The sequence below is a fragment of the Silurus aristotelis genome (assembly GCF_946808225.1).
Source record: "Silurus aristotelis genome assembly, chromosome: 3".
NCBI classification, from domain to species: Eukaryota; Metazoa; Chordata; class Actinopteri; order Siluriformes; family Siluridae; genus Silurus; species Silurus aristotelis.
Window position 1 is genome coordinate 11,045,252 of NC_139576.1, and position 18,064 is coordinate 11,063,315.

General features: G+C 37.3%; 1 protein-coding gene across 1 annotated transcript; it reads right to left on the bottom strand.

Annotated features, from left to right (window-relative positions):
- Positions 1-5,922: 5,922 nt before the first annotated feature.
- nhlh2 (nescient helix loop helix 2) lies at positions 5,923-9,662 on the bottom strand. The gene is made up of 2 exons (XM_083537211.1): positions 9,103-9,662; positions 5,923-7,432 (listed from the first exon to the last, which is right to left on the bottom strand). The coding sequence occupies exon 2, from the start codon at positions 7,400-7,402 to the stop codon at positions 7,034-7,036; it is 369 nt and encodes a 122-aa protein (XP_083393337.1). The 5' UTR covers positions 7,403-7,432; positions 9,103-9,662; the 3' UTR covers positions 5,923-7,033.
- Positions 9,663-18,064: the final 8,402 nt, after the last annotated feature.

Here is an 18,064-nt window from a genome sequence, read left to right on the forward strand (position 1 = left end):
TAGTGTCTAAATCTGTTTGCCTTCCTGGATTAAACTCAAGACCCAACAAAACCCTGCCCAGAATAAATGCTTAATAAATCAGCAGTCATTCAATACAACCCACAATCAGTGTATATATGTATTTAATGTGTTTTATGCTCCTTGTTGATCTAAATAATATCCCAAAATAAATTTTTAATCCGATTAATGACCACCTCATCGTTTAATGAAGTGGACTGTAGCTCAGTGTTTTTAATGTTGGACTTGATGTTAAACTAAGTTTAAATCCAAGCACCACCAAGCTGTTATTGCTGCTTTCTGATATATTGCTGGCGCTTCATCCTCATTTGCTCAGTTGTAAAACATTGATAATTTTAAGTTGCTTTGCATAGCGGCATATGCTGTAAATGAAATTTAGTGAAGCTAAGAGCCTTATACAGGTCATGGTGAATCTGGAGCTTATACAGGGAACTTTGGATATGAGGTGGTGACATCCAGAATGGGACACCAGTTCAGCACAGGGCATCATGCACACACTCATTTACACCTAAAGACATTTAAGGGTACTGTAAAAGCATCAGCTCTTTTGTATGCTAATACAAACTATCAATTAACAGTCTATAAAAATTGGTGCAATCAGTAGAAGGAAAGTTTTCTTAATGCAAACACATCAGGAGGTGAAAATAATGGACAAATTTAGACCAAAGAAATACCAGTCTTAGGCACTGTATAACTTCATGCTTAAAAAAATGTTAAACGCTGTTGTGTGCTGTTCAACAATTATCCTGTTTAGTGTCAATGCATTGACATGATCTGACAAGCACACACATACACACACACACACACACACACACACACACACACACACACACACACACAGACATACACACATAATTTATACTGGTCAGACTTGCGTAGGTGGGAATACGCCATGGATGGTCCATCAAAGGGTACAAAGATTAACATGCAACACATGCACATAAAAGTACATTTATGCATGTATGTTAAATATTAAGCTAAATAAGTTTCTTTCATGTTTCATGTTTTTTTAATGCTTTTCTTTATATTAATTTGCATTTGTGTTTTTGCACACAGTTAACATATGGCTACAAAAACAGGCTTCTTTCACCTTAGAAATATTTCTAAGTTAAGAAATATGTTGTCTATATCCGATGCAGAGAAGTTCGTCCATGCGTTCATGACCTCCAGAATACTGTAGACTACTGTAATGCATTACTAGGTGGATGTCCTGCATCATTAATAAACAAGCTTCAGTTAGTTCAGAATGCGGCAGCAAGAGTTCTTACAAGGTCAAGAAAATATGATCATATAACCCCAATCTTATCATCCCTGCACTGGCTTCCTGTTAAGTTTCGAATAGACTACTAACCACTACTTCTTACTTATAAAGCACTAAATGGTTTGGCTCCCATGTATCTGTCCAGTCTTTTAACACGCTACAATCCGTCACGCTCCCTGAGATCTCAAAACTCTGGGCTTCTAGTGGTTCCTAGAATAGCAAAGTCCACTAAAGGCGGTAGATCATTCTCACAAGCTCCTAAACTCTGGAATAGTCTTCCTGACAGTGTTTGTGGTTCACATAAGTCTCACATCATAACCTTGTGCTCCAGAACATCTGATCACATGCACATTATCAACTTGTGCTGTTAATATCATGAACAGCAGCTACGCTAATTCCTCTCCACTGCTTCTCTTTCTCTCCCCATCCCGAGGCTTCCTTAGGTTGGCCAGCTCTAGTCACGTCTCTCCTCATGAAGATTATGGACCTTTGAAGAAGTAGATGCCGAACTCGCAAACATCCCGAACCATCTAGAGACGTTCCAGTGCCAATTGGATCCCGCTACATGTGTGGTTTTGACATTGGACCTCCTGGAGTGTTTAAAGGCTCTGGCTTGGAGAAGCTGGTGCTGGATCTGTGATGATCACAAATGTTGAGCTCATAAAACTAGGAGCTACTAACCATATAGACTGTATAAGACTGTAGAAAGAACATTACTTATAATCTTATACTCCAGTGCTCATGTTAGTTCTCACTCTCCAATGTTCTGTATTGTTTAAAAATATTTATAATCAAACTCTTGATGTCACCCAAATTAAGATGGGTTCCCCTTTTGAGTCTGGTTCCTCTCAAGGTTTCATCCTCATTTCATCTAAGGGAGTTTTTCCTTGCCACAGGCTGCTCATCAGGGATAAACACCCACCTTTTACCTTGACTGTTGATTTCTGTAAAGCTGATTTGAGACCATGTCTGTTGTAAAAAGCTCTATAGAAATAAACTTGACTTAACTAAACTTGACATACAGTATATAGTATATGTGACTTTACCCACCCTGTTTCAAGCTTTGGGCATTTAAACGTTCACTTAAATATAATTGATAGACAGCAATGTATTAGTAATTTTCTTTATTTAGTTAGGTTGAAATTATTATGTAACACCATGTGGAGTAGTACACATGTATTGTACTCTATTCATTAATTATTTGTATGATGTTACATGATGCTAAATAATTTCTGTATTAAAGTTAATATCTCACAGCACAGTACTTTAAGCAAAATGATTCTTAACACGAAGAAGTTGGCGAGATGAGCATTGAAATACCTGGTCTGAAGGTTTAGAGTTAATCAGAGGTGATATTTACCTCTGAATTGCTCATATTTCTGTAATATATAATTTATATATCTGTCTTTTAGTTTTCTGTATCACATATTGTACACAGTAGTACTAGGAGATCATCCCTGGGGACAAGGTGGACAAGATGCCAATCCATCACAGGGTACAATTGCACACATATCTGTTCAAACACTACGGACTTGGTAAATGCCAATCAGATGACAGCATATCTTGAAACTGGGGCAGAAAACCAGAGTACCCAAGGAATTGAAAAAGAGAGAAACACCTAAAGTAAGGTAAGAACATGGAAATTCATTTGCTTATTTACATGTAACCTCAGTTTCAAGTAGTAAAAACTAAGAGAAAAAAAGTAACTGCTATTTCTATTAATAACCAGCAGATGGCGCCATAAAACGTGCCACTTTAATAGATCTTGACTCATCGCCCACTCTAATACAGCCCTGATGACAGCTCATTACTGTATAATCATATTTCATGGCGGAACGATTGAGGAGGGAAAATGATCTCCCACTTCTCCTTACCTATTCACCATATACAATTTCATAAAGCCTGTTCACTTATATAGCACAGTGTTCAGGCAAATTTGTTCCAAAATACCAATTTAGATCAGTGAAAGGGCATGTAATAAGAGAGGAAGACAATGAATAATGCTAAAAAGGGACGACCTGATTACAATTTACGTTGAAAGTGTGAATGACACTTTTACTATTGGTCCAGATGCCAGAATTGCTCAGACACACTGCAAATTGAGGGTGGTTGTAGATAATCGGCCTACAAGTATGCTTTATATAAAAAATATATACATGAAAGACATTTTCTAAAGTTTTATCACTCAATAAGAGCTTTATCTTGGACAGGAAGCCTTGAACACTGAGCATGAGTCTCAAGCTTAATACGTTTTCAGAAACACCCTGTGGATTTAATGCATTTTCGCAAATTGCCAATTTTAAAAGTAAAAGCAGTAAAATGTTTTTATTTATCCAAACATAGTTCTTTATACATTTTCTCCCTACTGCTTTATCCTGGTCTGGATTGTATTTGCTGATGTTATGCTGTACAGAGCACAACACACATACTCATTCACATTTAGGACAATCTACTATAGCAGTCCATAACATCTTCTTCTTAATCTTGCGGCTGCTCCCATTAAAGGTCCGTCTCCATACTACATCTGCCTCTTTCAAACCAACTAGCTGCATGTCTTCCCTCACCACAACCATAAAGCTCCTCATTGGTCTTCTTCTTTTCCTTCTTCCAGGTGGCTCCATCCTCAGCATTCTCCTATCAATGTACCCCATGTCCCTCCTCTGCACATGTTCGAACCTTCTCAATCGGGCCTCTCTCACTTTGTCCCAAAAAAAATATACATGGGCTGTCCCTTTTTAAACTTGTTACTAATCCTGTCCATCCTCGTCACTCCCAATGAAAATCTCAACATCTTCAGCTCTGCTACCTCAAGCTCCACCTCCTGTCTTTTAGTCTCTAAACCATACAACCATAGTCTCTAAACCATACAACATCGCAGGTCTCACCACAGTCCTATAAACTTTCCTTTTTACTCTTGCAGATACTCTTTTTTTACAAATCACTCCTGCCACTCTTCTCCACCCACTCCACCCTGCCTGCACTCTTTTCTTCACTTCTCCACACACTCTCCATTACTTTGTACTGTTGACCCCAGGTACCTCCACTGCCCTTCCTCTCATTCACACACATGTATTCTGTCTTACTCCTACTGACTTTCAATTCCCTTCTCTCCATCACATATCTCCACCTTTTCCGGCTCTTCTCAACCTGCTCCGTACTTTCACCACATCATCTACCAGGATGTTTTTGGGTGATGGAAAGTAATCGGAAAACCTGAAGGAAACCCATGTGGAAATAAAGAAAAAATGCACCGAAACAGATTAACCCAGGATTCCTGAGTTGTGAGAAAGCAAACATTTATGTTGAATCATCTTCTATACATCATCTGCAAAAGAAGAATTAATAAATATATTTTCAATTTCTGTCTGATGGATTGTGCACAGACTCATTCTTTCATTGTTTAATTGCATATATATTTGATCAGTAATGCTTCTACACATTATTTCCCACCAAAATTGAACTGCATTAAAGCAGACTTTACCTTTTTGCATGTGTCATGCAGGTCTACCTTACTTTCTGTAAAGAAGAGAGAAAGTGGTAAAAAGAGCTCCTGGGGAATTGCTTGCATTAATGAAATATGTTAGTAATCTGATGCATCTGAAAAATATACCAGGTTTTAGCAGGTTTGCTTTTGTCTACAAACTTTATAACAACAGAACAACAAAGTTTTATGGCAGAAGTGATAGAGAGAAGAAAGGAGGTCACTGCATCTATTTCTGGATGAGCTCCCACTTCATATAGGCTGTACACACCTTACCTCTGCACATTACTGACAGGGAGCCACAGTCCTACTGGAATTAAGATAAACATATCGCTGTAGGATCCCTGCTTTTGAAATGTTGAGGAACATATGGATGATTAAGATTAGCAACACATAGGTTTTAACAGTCTCACAAAGGGGAACAGATTGGCTGTTTGCATGCGGGGTCATGAGCATTGGCTACCTGCACACTGCATGAGCTGAGGCCTAAACAGACTGACTGGCATATGGTGCTACAGCAGGACACTGGGCCACAACACAATGCCCAAACAGGCCTATACACACCTCCACAGGGACTCCAGTGTTAAAGCACTCGGTCTTTATGTACATATCTTAGTTAATGAGGTAGTTTAATTTTTTTGTTAACTTAAGGTTTTTGTATAATATTGAACAAAGAGGATGGTGGGGGGGTGTCTTAGAGGGGCGACAGAAGGATTGTGGGGAGGGTGAAGTGGGTTATGTTTCAGACAGAATAACAAATAGGCAGTTGTCAGTCATATAGAACATTAAGCAGGTCACTCTGAGACTTTTGTTTTTACTCTCTCTCTCTCTCTTTCTCCATTTTTGCCTATTTCTCATAATACAAAAGGTTCTCATGCTAATAGCTGGAATGGCTTCATTGTTTTACCTGTCTATTGTCTAGTTAAATGTTAACATCCTATCTAAGGTGCCCTGAGTTCAGAAGCACCCTAAGTGACATTATCTATAGCAGTCTAACAAGGTTTCTATGTATATTATACTGTCCAGTAAATCTGTGTATATATTTTAACATATGCTGCATTTTCTAAAGTCTAAACACTGAAGATTTTTGTTGTGCATAGAACTTTGCCTTTTGGATTTCCCAAATGAGTTCAGAAAATAATTTTATGTAATGACAAAACTGTTGTTTTTGAGGAAATCAATCTGTATTTATGAATATTTATGATTCATGACAGAATATTGCTTCATCTTTAGTACATGCCAACTTTCTATTCATCCAGTTTATCAGTAATCAAACACAGTGAATGTTTCGTTTTAATTCTTCTTAATTTTTCGTTCCATAAACACACAAAATTCAATGTTTTTTTCCCGCTATATAAAATGACACATAATCCCCTGATGAGGGCATTCTTTGGATATAAAGCAGATTCGAAACCATTTTTGTACCATATAGTTGAAGACTCACAATGAAAACGTAAGTAAACAATATATAGAAAATAACTAGTTTGTAACGGAAAAATAAATAAACACCTTTATCTTTTGCTCGCTGCAGAGAAAGTGTGTTATGAATCGAAATAATCTTGTGGCATTAGATAATATTGCATTCATTTGCATTTCCCATTAATGATTGGTGAAATCAATTATTTTCTCTAAACAGTAGGAAAAAGGAGTCCAGCAAAAAGACTTTTCTACACGCCACAGAGTTATATGGAGAAACGATGGCGTCTGTAAGCACTCTGTTAACAGATTAAGTGCATCTTTGCTGCAATGTTCAGATCACTGCATGTGTAATGTAGCATTAACTATTGAAATGTGCGAGCTTAAAGCGACAACATACCCTTAAACACTATACATTTATATTATGAATTACTGTACATTTTAGGAAACACCTTGCACAGACCTATTCACAATTTAACAATAAATTAACAATAAAATAAATAATCTTTATAACACATCTAGACATAAAATGTACAACTTTTTACAACATAAATAAATGAATAAATAATGTATTCAAATAAAGAGTAATGTCAGCAGGATGCTTGCAGTCTGCACCAATCTGCCTGAAGTTTTCCTGATTCCTTTGAGGGGACATATTTAAAGCATGTCTATGTCAATTTAGGACATTTTATTTATTAGTTTAATATCTTTCGCCCATCCTGAACAGATGTTGCAATTACTATACTCCCTGCACTGTAGTCTATGTCTAACATCTGGCAGACGATACCAGTATTCCTATAACAACAGTCTGATAGAATGATCATGCTTTCTACAGTTTGACACGTTCTCCAGGTCTATCACACGTCCAGCACGTGATTCAGGTAAGATATATAACAGATAGCGAGACGGAGGATCTCAATCTTCGAGAGCTTCTTGTCGGGCGGAAGTGTAGGGAGCAGCTTCCGCAGCTCGGCGAACGCCACGTTGAAGGCCTCGACGCGGATGCGCTCGCGCGTTGCGTGCGCCAGTCGGTACTTGGCGGTCGCGCGCCTCCGCCGCCGTTTCTCCTCCCGCGTCAGGGACGGGGGCGCGAGCGCGCGCTGCTTGCCGTCTGCTAGCGGAGACTCTTCGGGGACGCGCTCCGCTTTAATGACGTCCAAGACCGTTTCCGGGTCGGAGTGTGTCCATAGCAGGTCAGGATCACACTGATCCGGGCTCAGCATCATCTTCACCAAGCGCACAGCTCAATATCACACCTGAGAGGATGAGGAGGAGAAGAGAGCATTATTATTATTATTATTATTATTATTATTATTAGTAGTAGTAGTAGTAGTAGTAGTAGTAGTAGTAGTGATAGTAGTAATATGTGTATATGTAAGAAAGAAAGAAAGAAAGAAAGAAAGAAAGAAAGAAAGAAAGAAAGAAAGAAAGAAAGAAAAACATGTTCAGGGTACATGATGGTAGTATAACTAAAGAAACACAGAGATTGAGAGGGAGAGAAAGAGAGAGAGAGAGAGAGAGCGAGAGAGAGAGAGAGAGAGAGAGAGAGAGAGAGAGAGAGAGAGAGTATGGATGGATGGATGGATGGATGGATGGATGGATAAATGAATGAATGAATAATTAATTAATTAATGATGTACATTAGAAAGAAAGAAAGAAAGAAAGAAAGAAAGAAAGAAAGAAAGAAAGAAAGAAAGAAAAACATGTTTAGGGTACATGATGGTAGTATAACATTAAAGAAACACAGAGATTGAGAGAGAGAGAGAGAGAGAGAGAGAGAGAGAGAGAGAGAGAGAGAGAGAGAGAGAGAGAGAGAGAGGATGGATGGATAAATGAATGACTGAATGAATGAATTAATTAATTAATAATAAAGACGTACATTAGAAAGAAAGAAAGAAAGAAAGAAAGAAAGAAAGAAAGAAAGAAAGAAAGAAAGAAAGAAAGAATATTTCTAAAAGTAACGTTAGATTTAGGGTACTGAACCTTATTTATTTATTTGTTGTTATTTATTGATTTATTGATTGATTGATTGATTGATTGATTTATTTATTTATTTATTTATTTATTTATTTCTTGCTTTTGGCTAATCATCACTTCTATATGTGTGAAAGTAAATAATTAGATTCAGGTGTTTTGATTGGGTTTTTTCTGACCCCTCATTAAATCTGACTGACTTTCAGGTGTTATCTTTTCCTTGACATTCCTAATAGCGGCTGTAAATATAGACCTTATGGTAGTTAATGGAAAATCAATTAGCCTCAGCTCAAAAGCACACTTGGCCATCTGTTACCATGAGCCACATCCTGCACCCTGCACCCTATTCTACCATTCTTACACTTTTACTGCTATTCTGCCCCTACACTGCTAATACTACCAGCAAACTTCTACTTTTTCTACTACACTTCTACTAGTACATTTCTGAACAACTTTTATACAGCTGTAATATAATGTAACAGATGCAGTTTGGGAGGAAGCAGTACCTGGGATAACATACATGGCAAGTCACAAGCAACAGGATTCTATGTTTCTAAGCACAAATGAAAAATTCGAGTGTTTCATTTTTTTTTTTTTTTTTGTGGTGAGATTTCTTTTATGTATTGAAAGAGCATTTCAGACACATCAGGCAGTGTGAGCTGAATAATGACAGTTTCTGTTTAGTGCATACAAAAAATATAGTGCATCTAAAATATCTTTATCTTTACTTCTTTTTTATTTTTCCAGTTTTAAGAGTACCTGAACATCATGACAAATTCCTTGTACATTCAACCCATGACATTGGCATTAAAGGTGATTTAGATTTAGATAGATAGATAGATAGATAGATAGATAGATAGATAGATAGATAGATAGATAGATAGATAGATAGATAGATAGATAGATAGATAGATAGATAGACAGACAGACAGACAGACAGACAGACACTCACCTTTCTCCTCAACCAGCTGGGAGATGATGCTCACCGGGAGAAAAGGTGGATTACCAGGGTGTTGTCAGTGAATTTGTATCTTCTTCAGCGTCCCATCCATTCCTCAGTAGGCTATATAACATTCATAAATTCAGCATATGGTCAGGAAGGTGTGTATGAACAAGACTTTCCGGAGTAAAGTTTGTTCCGCGTATTGATAGCAGTCACGCGTTTTGGAGATCCAGACGCCGCAGACTGTCAGCTATAAACGCATGCTGAGAGATTTAAGCTTCTGGCGCTTGACTGTTTTTTTTTTTTTTTTTTGCATTGAAAGCAGAATAAAGTGTAAGATGTTGTGGGAGCTGTGATTCTCCTCCAATTTGATCACACGTGCTGATGTCTTCTTTATAAGTACGCGGCTTGACCAAGAACACACACTCACACCCAAACACTCGGCGCGTGCCAGACTTTGTGCAGACGATCCGGGAGAAGAAGATAACGTGAGAGGGGTGAGGGTAGACAGCAGGGAATGAATACGTTTGGACACACACACATACACACACGCACACGTAGAGTCTTTCTCCCCGCCCCTCTTTCACCCCCCACACCCTTCCACAGTCCACACGAATTTAGGATGCTAGATCCTGGGAGGATATGCCGAGGATTTTGTGGTCTTTCGAAGAACAGTTCGTGAAAGTTTATTTTTAACGTTCTACCTCAGAGTCTATTTCAGCACCTCTGCTTCCTTTTGCCACCAATTTAAATAGAAGCACACCTGAGCTCAGGTCATAGCCATGTACACCTGCTCTCCTGCACAAATCTCTGCTCAAACTTTCTTTAGTTTAATAATAATAATAATAATAATAATAATAATAATAATAATAATAATAATAATAATAATAATTCATTTGACTGACTGAAAATATCACTAAGAATAAAAAATGAAACAATCCAAATTTCCTTGTGAAAATATGATCCTTAAATAATATCAGGGGTTTCTAATTTTTCTTTTTCACCAAATAAATCTTTAACTGTGAACTCCACACAGACCCTCTTTATGATTTATTTAATTACTACTTAAATCAAATTACTTATTTAAAATACTAATTTAATTGGTTCACAATTTTTCCACTTTTTAATGTAATTTTAATTTTGTAACTTTTATTAATATGACTTATTGTAGAACCCATACAGCCTTTAGCCAAACCCATTTATAAGCTATTTGGTTATGAATTGCAAAGTTTTCTTTAAACCTATTGTAATGACATGAACAGTATAAAGGCAAATAAATCAGAGACTCACTAGCAATGCTTTACACGGCCCTGAAGGCCTTCCACTGCCCTTTATGATTTGTGGTACAAAATTTGGAACCACAATGTAACCAGTGGCAAATAATGTTTTGGGGGATGTTTGGTGAGATGTTCTAGGACCTCTTGGAAACAAAATACAAAATAGTACTGCAGATAGTAATAGAGATGTGTGTGTGTGGTGGTAGTGGTGGGGTTCCATAAATTATATGGGTAAAAGTTTGTGGACATCTAATCAAATTAGCTTTTTTAAAAATCCCATCCCACATTTAGTCCCCTTTTGCCATTGTAATAACCTCCTCTCTTCTGGTAAGACGTACCACTAGATTTTAGTGTGTGCTTGTGGAGATTTGTACTCATCCAGCTACAAATACTATATGCAAAACAATTGAGTAGTACAGTACACATGAACTAAATTAATTGTAAATGTATTACAGTGCAGAAATATACAGCACATTATATCTAGCTGACCAGATTACAAAACAGAATGAAGTAAACCAGTCCAAATAATTGTGTTTAAACCGTTATGCTATTGTGCAATGTAGGTGGAAAAAATCTAGCAGTATAACATCTATAGTAAAAAAAAGTGTTTCATTATAGCTAAAGTATTTAACCTGCAAATGTGCTGGAATAGTTATGTATCTGTTGATTCCTGATGCTTAAATGGTACACTTTTCTAAATAATCAAAGTTCAGTGATGAAAACCTTTTATAAATAAAATTCCTACACACATTAAAAAGTGTTCCACCCCTATGCAAAGGTTGTATGAGGGAGGTAGTTACCACCAGGGTACCACTACTTGGGAAGACCCTTAATCTAGCTCCTCAAGTGTATAAATAACATTACTGTAAATTGCTCTGTATAAAGGCATCTGCTGTAAATGTTCCATTAAATGCATTAAGTCTATTAAATATCAAATTATTATTAAAAGTATTTAATGTCTATCACAGTTGAACTGACACACAGCATAAATACACAAATAAATAAAAATAAACACAACAATGCTCTATAGGGAAGTTTACATGAAAATTTCTGGAATTTTTTGTAAATACAAAATATACATATCAAATTAAATAGACACAGCAGGAAGCTTTTTTTTTTTTTTTGCATTTATATGCTATTTATATTTTTATTTAAATGCTATTTTTCTATTTTTTTGCAAAATTTTTCTCTCTCGCTCTCTCACACCACACACACACACACACACACACACACACACACACACACACACACACACACACACACACATGCATGCACAAGTGTCTTCTTAACTGAGCAGGACCTTGTCAAAACTAAAAGTTTCATATCAGTGAGATGGTGTCACATGCAGTATTTTGTTATATTTACAACTTAAGAAAATGTGCAAAAATATATCTCAACCTTTTCGAGCAGACACCTGTGATGTGCTTAAAACTGCTGAATATATATAAGAACACCTGTAAGTTTATTTAACATTATTATATTCTATGTGGAATTTGTTGAATCCAGTGACCAGTAATGTTTTGGGGGATCATTGATGGAATGGTGTAGGACTTCTTGGAAACAATATACAATACAAAATATCACTGCAGGTAATAAAAGAGATTCAGATGTTTTTTCTTTTTAACATTCCACATTTAGTCCAATTTGCTGTTATAATAGCCTCTACTGTTCTGAAAACTTGTTACAGTAGATTTTGGAGTGTGCTTGTGGAGATTTGTGCTTATTCAGTCTTAATGGTGTTAGTAAAGCTGGTTACTGATGTAGGTGAGGTGAGGAGGCCTGGGTGAGGAGGCCTGGAGGGCAGTCAGTGTTCAAATTCTACCCGAAGGTTTTCAATAGGGTTGAGGTCAGCGCTCTATACAAAGCCACTCAAGATCTTCCACTCCAACCCATGTAAACCATATCTTAATTCAGCTGGCTTTGTGCACAGGAGCATTGTCATGCTGAAACAGGTTTAAATTTCCTAGTTTAAGTGAAGGGAAAATGTAATGCCATAAGACATCCTATCCAATTATGTGCTTCCAAATTTGTGAAAACTATTTGGAGAAGAACCATAGATGGCTAAAAAATAAATAAATTCAGGTGTCACAAACCGTTTGTCTATATAGTCTACTGTAGATTTAAGTGGGGGGGAATTTGAAACCAGAGTGACACCATGCTTGATTTAATTTGTATGTTCACCCAATCAAAAAGATGCCATTAGTTGTGAGTTGCCATATTCCTCTATTCTTTGTGCCAGCGGAATTCACACATGTAAATGTTCCTTTTTCATGAAAACATTTTTCCCAGATCTCAGTAACACACGCCACATGTTAACACAAACAATCCCCTCCTCCCCATGATGACATACACTCACACATTATGTAGGAATCAAATGTGAGAAAGGAGCATATGGTGTCCTGAAATATCTACCCCCACTCCATGTGCTGGCTGCTCGCTGGGCAACAGTATGGGAAAGGGGCAAAGATTTTACTGACTGAATTAAGCTCTCTCTTTCTGTGTGTGTGTGTGTGTGTGTGTGTGTGTGTGTGCATGTGCATGTTTGTGTGTGTGTTGTGGGGCAGCTGGCTAATAGTACTGGGAGGATAGGAAGATGGATGTGCGAATAAAGAGATGGAAGTAAGTATGATGCTTCATCCTGCAACAGTGGATGGTTGGGAGATGTAAAACAGGGAGACACACAAAGAAAAGAGTGTGAGAGAGAAAGAAAGAGAGAAAAAAATTACAGAAAGAAAGAAAGAAAGATAGAAAGAAAGAAAGAAAGAAAGAAAGAAAGAAAGAAAGAAAGAAAGAAAGAAAGAAAGAAAGAAAGAAAGAAAGAAAGAAAGAAAGAAAGAGAGCAAAAGATAATTTGGATAGCCAACAGTTTAATAACAAAAAAAAAAACATTTAAAAAAGATTACTAACAAATTGTTTCATTTAAACACAAGAAAAGGTTTTCTAAGGTGACAGAATGATGTCAAAAAAATCACTGTACTTTTTTTATGATTCTGAAAACAATAAATTTTACTGCAAAGCAGACGATGCTCTATAAATATTCGAAATAACTGCACATTCCTGCTTTAGTGCAGTGTTTGGTGTTTATTTATACCCTAGGCATCTTATAAACTGTATAGGATATGAAATGCAAAGTTCACCAGTCTTTTTTTTTTTTTTTTTTTTTTTTTTTTTACTGGTTTTCAACCTTAACGTGGGTGAGGAACACTGGAGCATGAATGTGCAATAGTATTTCAGAGCAGTATATTATGCTTGACAGTTAGTAGTAGAGAGGATATACACAGTTACAGGACAGCTAGCTAAACGCTGACTACCTGCATGCACCTGTGTGTAGGTGTCTGTGTGTATGTGTGTGTGTGTGTGTGTGTGTGTGTGTGTGTGTGTGTGTGTGTGTGTGTGTGTGTGTGTGGGTGTGTGTGTATGTGTGTGTGTGTGTGTGTGTGTGTGTGTGTTCTCAGTTGAAAGAGAGGCTGCTTGAATCACGCTTATCGATTTGTGTTGTGACAGCTTGATTGATGGAAAACTCTTTCACAGCTTAGTTCGGCTTAAGTTTTAAATCAATAAAGAAATCCCTCCTGCCATTCTATACCATGAAACATGGCCTATTAACAAACATAAATGCGCACGCGTGTGCTCGGACACACAGATGTGCAACATATGGGCCAAACAACATGCAGAGTATGTGGCCTTTTCTTAGAGTCCAGATTTAACATGAATATTTCATGTATTGGCCTTTTCATCTGTACTAAACAAAGATTTTTTACTAAACAGAGATCTTGTTTTTATAAAATAAAAAGTTCCCTAAATCTTATCCACTTTCATATTTATGGTTTGCATTTTGAATCAATTCATATTTAGCTTCCTAGTATTTAAAGTGAGGCGCAGTATCAATCCATACCCCACAGAATCAGATCTTCCCCTTAGGATCAATAAATCATCTTACTGGTACAGTATTAAACTACAGAGGACACACACATTTCCTAAACACATCATTAACCAGCTGAAGGAGGTGCACATCTCTTATGCTCAGTGTGAGAGAATAGAAGGAGAACACGGGACTTCTCCAGCCACAGCTGGACGAGTGTGACCTGAGCACTGAACAGGACCCAGTACTGCCCAGCTGAAGCTCATCAGCTCCACACACCTGAGCTCAATCCTTCTGGACATACTTGGCCTTGTGCACACACAGACACAGACACAGACACAGACACAGACACACACACACACACACACACACACACACACACACACACACACACACACACACACACACACACACAAAGAACAATATACTGCTAAGTTAACATTATTCTTACTGGTGCCAATAAAAACACCAGCTAATAGCCATTGTTCTTCTGCAGCATTTTTGTCAGCTAAAGCAGGGATCCCCAACTAGCAGGCTGCGAACTGGTACCAGGCAGTAAATCATTTGGTACTGGGCCACACAGAAAGAATTAAAACTATTTTTATTTTATTTGCATTTTATCGACTTTTGTGATCTGCTGCGTGTTTTTTTTGTAATGATCACCTTTGCTTATGCCAGCTTCCTGCACTTGTTTTATTCGCTTGTTTTATGCACTTGTTTTTTTTAAATGCATAAATAAATTAATCTTCCACTGATTCTATATTATAGTGTGTTGTTATATATGTAAAAACTGAATTAATAATTAAAGCATATGATATGTATACTAGAATTGTGATTATCATCACTCGTCCGTGGAAAAAATCATCCTGTGCTGCACTGGTCCGTAGTGCAGAAAAGGTTGGGGACCAACCATATCTAATAACATCCATTCTAGCAAACAACGCACTTAGGTTTATTCTGTGTACACATTACCAGTTCTCTTTTTTTTTTGTCTAATATCTGATCCAGCCTTCATTGCTCGTGAAAAGACTTCAATGTTGTCCTTCTTAAAATAAGCATGTACAGTGATATAAATCTTTTTATTAAATTTTATTATGTTTAAACAATAATACATTTTGTCTAACAACAAGCCTCCAGACACACATACATGCATTTACATACACACACACACACACACACACACACACACACACACACACACACACACACACACACACACACAAAATCACAAACTCAAATGCAAAACAAAAAAAAAAGGGAATGAGGCACCGTGGAGAGAGTCTTTAGGTCAGAGTCACTCTTTCCCTCTTTTCACTGCAGTGGGCTCAGGTGGAGATCAGCTGAGCTGAGGGGGCGTGTGTGTATGTGTGTGTGTATGTGCATGTGTCTGTCATAGTGATGATGAGTGCCAGTATAAGGTTGTGTGCCAGGGGCCAATGTTGCACCTGTGCAAGACCCCAAGAGAAACGTGTGTGTGTGTGTGTGTGTGTGTGTGTGTGTGTGTGTGTGTGTGTGTGTGTGTGTGTGTGTGTGTGTGCGTGTGTGGGTACACATGTGCGTGTTTGTAAGATGCCTAATTTTTAACAGTTGAATCAACAATTAAGATACAATCTATGTAAAGATTAGTATTGTCACACATCTCTTTCTTTCTATTTGTGTGTGTGTGTGTGTCTGTGTGTGTCTGTGTGTGTGTGTATGGAGACAGAAAACATTACTGGTTAAACATTAACAATATTTGAAGTTTAAATGAATATGCTAGAAAAAAACAAGATATGATGTTTGTTTGTAAATGCGTGTGACTGGTTTATAGTGATATATTTGCGATGGGGGAAAAAAATAAAAACACTTTTTCCACTTTTTTAAACACACACACACACACACACACACACACACACACACACACACACACACACACACACACACACACACACACACACACACACACACACACACACATCTGAAGTGTAAATAGTGGTTCTATACACTTTCCCTTGGGGTCTCTGCTGAGTTTAAAGGCCATCTGTTTTTCTCTAACAAGCATTCTGGTCTTTTGTTATTCTCTCCTCCTCTGCTGTTTTCTAAATGTGGGGTTTCTCAGTGTTTTGGGAGGTGCCTGAACTGGGCTTTTTAATAAAAAAGAAAGAAAAAGAATGACAATATGACGGCTGTCAGAAATTTGGAAACACATAGTATTTTATCATTTTTGAAACACACCTGGTTTTTTTTGTTTATATGCAGCAAGCTAGATAAAAGACAGATACATAAGAATTGGACAGTGAATGACTAAAGGAAAGTTCTGTGGACAGATGGATCCAAATTGGAAAGTTTTGACCCTAACAGAGGACCTTATCCAAGACATAGAACAGGAAGCTTAATGGTTTGGTGTTGTTTTGGAGCAGCGAAGGCTGGAGACTTATTCCAGGTAAAAGAAATACTGAACCAACTCGTCCAAACTGCAGTCAGTTTTAAAAGAGGCATGGCAAAATATTCCAGCTGAATATTTAGAGAAACAAACTGTCTTATTGTTAGGAATGTGTAAAGCTGATATTCATGCTAAGAGAGGATTTTTCAACAACAAAAAAAAACTTAACGAACGAGAAATATACATATGTTTATATATTTATTTGGTCAAAGTAAATGTTCATACTGTTATATTACCTAGTTTTTTCCATATACACAAAAAGAAACATTCATGTGTCTCACAAAAAAATTGTTTCCAAACTTTTCACAGACTCTGTGTTATTACCAAATACTGACATGGACATTTTTTATTGACATTGAGCTTATACAGGTAGTCGTCGACTTACGAACACAATTGGGACCGACAAAACGGTCGTAACACGATTTAGTCGTAAGTAGAGTAGGCTATATGTACAGTACTGTGAAATGATGCCGGAAGCTCTTACGCTAGCGGCGTAAGAGGCGTAGCCGCGTAGCCGCGGCGTACAACACTTGTACCACGATTTGGTCATAATATGTATGTATGTACAATATGTATGCTATATGTACAGTACTGTGAAATTATGCCGGAAGCTGTTAAAAAAAAAATCGTACGCCGCGGCTAGCGATTGTGGTCGTAAAGTTCGAATGGTCGTAAGTTGCACAGGTTGTAAGTCGACGACTACCTGTACTTACAAGGCAATACTGCACTCATGTACTGTAAAAAAAATTTTTAGTTTTTTAGTTTTTAAGTATTTACTTTTTTTTTATCACCTTTTGGATAACATTATGAAGAAGAAATTCTATATTTTGACTTGTAGTTTGTTTAAACAGATTTAAAAGTGGGGAATGGAAAAGCTGTCTATAAACAAAATAATGATATCAAAAGTCTACTACAATGGCTCAGGACCGCAGGTAGCATGAACATTTGTGCATTTAAGCAACTATCGCTAAACAGTACACCTCAACAATGATAGAAGTGTAATGAATGGACATTCGGTGCCACTCAGATGAGGATGGGTTCCCTTTTGAGTCTGGTTCCTCTCAAGGTTTCTTCATCATGCCATTTGCCATTTGACACAGTTGCCACTGGCTCGCTCATTAAATAAAATGCTATACTAGGAAATTTGAATTAAATTGAATGGTGTATTATTATCAGACTATTTAATTTGTCAATTTTTACCTGGACATTGGGTTTTTCGGTGTATGGTGACCATAAGGTCTATTCTATCAGTACCACTGTCTTACTATAATATGGGTTATATATCATGTTCATCACATCTGTCAGCTGGCTGTGTGTGTGTGTGTGTGTGTGTGTGTGTGTGTGTGTGTGTGTGTGTGTGTGTGTGTATGTGTATGTGTATGTGTGTGTGTGTGTGTGTGTGTGTGTGTG

Bases quoted from the DNA above. Each gene is read 5' to 3' on its own strand.
- nhlh2 (XM_083537211.1), bottom strand. From the start codon at position 7,402: ATGATGCTGAGCCCGGATCAGTGTGATCCTGACCTGCTATGGACACAC.